Here is a 4,819-nt window from a genome sequence, read left to right as displayed (position 1 = left end):
AAGGTGTTAAAGAGTAATGGATACGTTACAAAATCGAAGATAATAGTTGGTAATTTAAAATTAACGACTAATTACGATTTAAACCATTATTATGGTAAATATTGTAAAACTTATTTACTATAAAAATGTCTATGTATGTATGAAAAAGGAGATACATTAACAAACTAGAGAAATATAATAAATTTGGCCGAAAAAAGAAAATAATATCTAACATTTTAGGCTTTTATGGTAAGAAATCCGAGACGTAGAAATTAAATAGGCGATAAGGTTAAGACTCCTGATATTTCACAGCCAGAACAGGAAAGAAACATATTCCCTTTTATTTTCACGGTCCTCGTAAATCCCAAATCTCAAATCGGACCCCAAAATTTGATTGGCGACAAATTTCTCCCGCCAAGTGTCGAAGGCGGATGAAGATTTCGACACTATAAATAGCGATCCTGCTCTCCGGTATGCTGCATAAGCGGCAGAGCTGAAATCTTCCGGTGTCTGAGTTTGAGGATAGATTTGAGGCTTCGAGCGAGTGATTGCTTACTTTTGAATCCATTTTTTGGGAGAGAAATGGCAATAGATTCGAGCTCTGCTGTTGAGAGGATGGAAGTGGAGGTCAACTATCTTGCGGAGAGCAACGTGTTTGTGCAGGACCATGACGGTCCGGCCGTCGGAGGCCAGATCGCCGGTTCTAAGAACGGAACCTGTCACCAGGTGAGTGGTTTTCTTTTCGGTTTCTTAGTACCGATTGAGGGGCTCTGTTTGTTTGATGAGAAAATTTTTGAATGTACGTTGGAAGTTGATTTTCGTAGCCGTTTTATCTTGTTTCTTTATTCTGTTTGGAGGACGGGAAACGTCGGAAAATGAGATTTGGAGTCGATTTATTAATTTGGTTAATTTAATTGTCGATTTGTTGGTTTAATTGCGCAGTGCCGTCAGAGGAAGACGGAATTCGCGGCGTCGTGTACAAACGTCAAAGCGAAAGGCCCTTGCACGGTGAAGCTATGCCATAGTTGTCTGAAGAACAGGTTAGATTAGATGAAATTTAGTCTCGCTTTTTTCGGTTTTCGGTTTTTCGAGTTAAGTTTTGGACTAAAATTGGTGGTGGGTGTTGATTGAGAATAGGTATACATTGACGGCTGAGCAAGTGGCAGAGAAATGTCCGAAATGTCGAGGCGAATGTAATTGTAGTATATGCCAGTAAGTGTTTGGCATGCCATATAACTGTTAACTTTGTATTTGTAGTTGTTTGCGTTTTGGTGCTGCTGCTAATTAGAGAAACGTGTCTTCTCAGTAAGAAAGCCGGTTTAATGCCCACTGGTATTCGCACACACGAAGCCAAGAGGAAAGGGTATCAATCTGTTGCTGATATGTTGATTGTGGAGAAGCCGCAAAAGAAGGAGAATGGCTACAGCAAGGGTGGTAACGGGCAGGAGTGTATGGCTCCAGACAAGGTTTGGTGCTGTTACTAATGACAGTTTAATGGTTAATGCATATTGATGTTGTTGGTGTTGTTTTGGTTGGTCTATTACTGGTTAAGTGGCTTATGCTCTCAAGTTTTGGCAGGCAACGGGTGTTGATTCACCTAGCAAACGAGGGAAGGAGGACGCCCTTGATCAGAGCGAAGATGTGAACTCGGATGCAGCAAAAGAGGACGAGTTTATAGAAACTTGTGATGACAGCAGAGATGGTGGTGCTGCTGTGAATGACAATGATGCGAAGGCCAAGGGCAAGGCTGCAAGAGGGCATCACAGGGTCAAGGAACGTTGCATGGAGAGCAGAGTGGTTGTTCCCGAGGTTCCCCTACCTCAGGGCACCCCATTGACAACTGTAGCAGGTGTCGACTTAGCTGCAGAGGATGTGGGAAATGCTCTCCAATTCTTGAAATTTTGTGAAACTTTTAGAGAGGTAATTCTAACTTCTGTTCTATACTTCTATTAGATAGTCGATTGAAAGATGCTCTAAACTTGTTTATATTGATTTTGACACTTGAAATCTCATTCCTTTATTCTTTTTACTCTAGTTTTTTAAGATTCAAAAGTCCCAAGCTGAGTCTGTTCTTCGGGAACTATCGCGTGGAGGAAGTGGGCGAAGTGGACGGCCTGGACAGTACTCCTCCATAGTTCGATTTCATAGCTATATGCTCTTCTTCATACAGAAGGGTTTATTACAGGAGTAAGAACTCTACCTAGTATATTATAGTTATGCATAAAGTACTTTTGGTAAACTTTAGGTTGAAATAATTCATGTGGTTTCTTACATCTCCATTTTCTGTCAGGTCTCTTGAGCAAGCAAGCAACAGCTCCTCATGGTTCCAAGATTTGGCGAACCTGGTGTCTGCATCCGGGGTCTCTAAGGTTGACCCTGTGATGAAGGAGCTGCCGACAGAGTGTTTTATTGAAGGCGGTGAGGGATACGATGCCTTAAACTTCTCCCAAAAGCTTAGGCTTCTGATTTTCCTTTGTGATGAGGCTCTTAACACAAAGTAAGTAGAAGATACATAATATGTAAATTATAATTTTGTATTTGTCTTGTTTTCTGCGTTACAAGTGATGATAAATTTTCAACCTTTCCTCCAGGACGCTGAGGGGATGGATTGAGGAGCAAAATGAAAGATCTGTCCAACATAAAAGGGACACGAAAGCAAAAGTTGGTCTAGCAAAGGATAAGGTAATATGAAAACAAGTCAAGCTTTTTTGAGGCAAGCATCTTATGGAGCCAACATAGAGTTCTGTTTTTAACTAAATCATATATGTGCAGGAGAGAGATCTCCAAGCAAAGTTGCAAGAGCAGATGGCTAAGAGGACCACTGCAGAGAATAGCGATGCTGTCCCGATTTCAGAGTCGAGCATCCTGATTTCAGAGTCGGACTCCATTGCTTCAGTACTCAGAAGTGAGTTAGCTCAAGCTCACATGGAGGTGGTCGAAGCAATGGCCATGGTACCCGAAAGTAAGTTCCCATTTCTAATATCTTCAGCCTTTCAGTTACCTTTTTTCTTTCTAGAATTGATGTTAAAACTTAAGAACACTTGAGATGCTTTTCCAGATGGTTGAAATGCTTTTCATGTTTTGGTCCTTCACGAAAATCTGTTTGCATATGCTTGCGCTAAAATTGTGGACGTATTTTACAGGCATTGAAATATGTGAGGCTGTTAGAATAGAGCCCTACATTGTGGATGCTGATGGCCATGCCTTCTGGAAACTGAGAGGCCATTTAGATGAAGATATATTGCTTCAAGGTTAGTTTTTACTGTTCCAAATACAATGTGCTGATTTCCAGTTTTTGAGTTATTTCGAGGTAATAATTTTATTTTCGACTACTTTACAGATCTGGGATCCTGGGATGGAACTCCATCTGGTGAACAATGGTTCGTCTGCGGTGCTGAAATGAAAGAGCCAATTGACAAATACCGCTCTTCTCTGGCTCTAAAGTATGCACACATACTTGTTTTACATTGTTAATATCGTTCTGACATCGCACTGTTTTCTCCCCCACCCCAACCCATTTTTTATGAACTGGTTGTTGATGCATTAACTGTTTCCTTGTCTTGCAGGGAAAAACAGGCCAAGAGGGAGCAGAGGCGTTACAGAATTTCTTCAAGCAATGATGAAAAATTGCAGCTTTCCCAAACTTCTTCGGAAAGCAATGAAGAAAACGCGCAGGGTTCCCAGACTCCTGATAGCAATGGCGAAAGCGTGCAGGCATCCCGAGCTTCAGAATGCAATGAAGAGAACATGGAGCTCGGTCCTCCGGCGAATTAAATTTTTTAGCCTAGAAGACATGAAAGCCATTTTTCTCGTAATACATAGGAGGGGGTATACATGCACAAGAAAATATGGATACATACAACTACACAAGTTACATGTGTCCGGCTGCCATATTTCTGTATTAACTCCTACATAGGAAAGTCGATCATAATTATTGAATGAGGATCCTCTCCGGATCTTTTTTGTGAGAATTTTGGAAATTCTCAAATCGTATCTGTTCATCGTACATCGTGTGGTCATAAATAATTTTAAAAACTTTTATTTAAAATTAAATATAAATAGTATCTGACGAAAACTGACCGTACGATGTACAATGAACGGACACAATTTAAGGATCTCCAGATCTTATAAAGAAAATCCGAAGAGGATCCTCCTGAATAATTATGTTGGAACGGGGAATGTAAATTTTAAGATGAGTTATGTCATAGTTATTTCTTAACATCTTTTGGAATTTTCATGTCTCTTCTCTTCTTCTATCTTGATATTTTTTTTGGGATCATGGTGAAACTTTTGTTACTAACGGAACAAATTTACAACTAAGGCTCAATACATGTACACAAAGCAAAATGGAACCTTCCAAACAAAGCAACAAACGCCCAACCAAGTGATAGGCCCAAATACACACACAAATTGAAAGAAACCCTATTCCTTCTACTACTAACGCCACCGCAGCTCCTCTTGATCAGCTTGACCCATCTACCTGACGAACGCCAGAATTCGAACCTAACAGCGCCTCAAAGAAGGTAGGAAATAAGACTCCATCATCCAGCAACCAGTCCTTCTCCGATTGCAGCCACCAAGAAGAAGAAATCAAAGAAGCCAACACTGCCACCAAAGGCAGACCGAGGGAAGGAGGTGGTGCGAACACCTAAGCCGGTGTGAACACCGAAACTCTACACACCTTCCCAATGAACCACAACAAAATGTGGTCAAAAGTGATTGCGAAATGGATTTGGGGAGAAATTGATGAAGTATGGAATAAAGTCAAAAAGGAAGAATCGGAAGAAAACATAGATTGATGATGGATGAGGGGTGTGAATATATAGGTAGCATAGGGGAT

General features: G+C 40.8%; 1 protein-coding gene across 1 annotated transcript; it reads left to right on the top strand.

The window, feature by feature from the left end:
• The first annotated feature begins 210 nt into the window (after positions 1-210).
• On the top strand, positions 211-4,210 carry LOC103960278. The gene is made up of 12 exons (XM_048579076.1): positions 211-705; positions 922-1,019; positions 1,117-1,191; positions 1,286-1,445; positions 1,558-1,899; positions 2,015-2,166; positions 2,270-2,476; positions 2,571-2,661; positions 2,752-2,941; positions 3,123-3,230; positions 3,320-3,422; positions 3,546-4,210. Exons 1-12 carry the CDS (start codon positions 562-564, stop codon positions 3,751-3,753), a joined length of 1,878 nt encoding a protein of 625 aa, XP_048435033.1. The 5' UTR covers positions 211-561; the 3' UTR covers positions 3,754-4,210.
• The last annotated feature ends 609 nt before the right edge of the window (positions 4,211-4,819 follow it).

The sequence above is a fragment of a genome, unplaced genomic scaffold (genome assembly GCF_019419815.1).
Source record: "Pyrus x bretschneideri cultivar Hongxiangsu unplaced genomic scaffold, Pyrus_bretschneideri_v1 Contig13, whole genome shotgun sequence".
NCBI lineage: Eukaryota > Viridiplantae > Streptophyta > Magnoliopsida > Rosales > Rosaceae > Pyrus > Pyrus x bretschneideri.
Note: the sequence above shows the minus strand (reverse complement) of the source record. Positions and strands in the feature narration are given on the sequence as shown.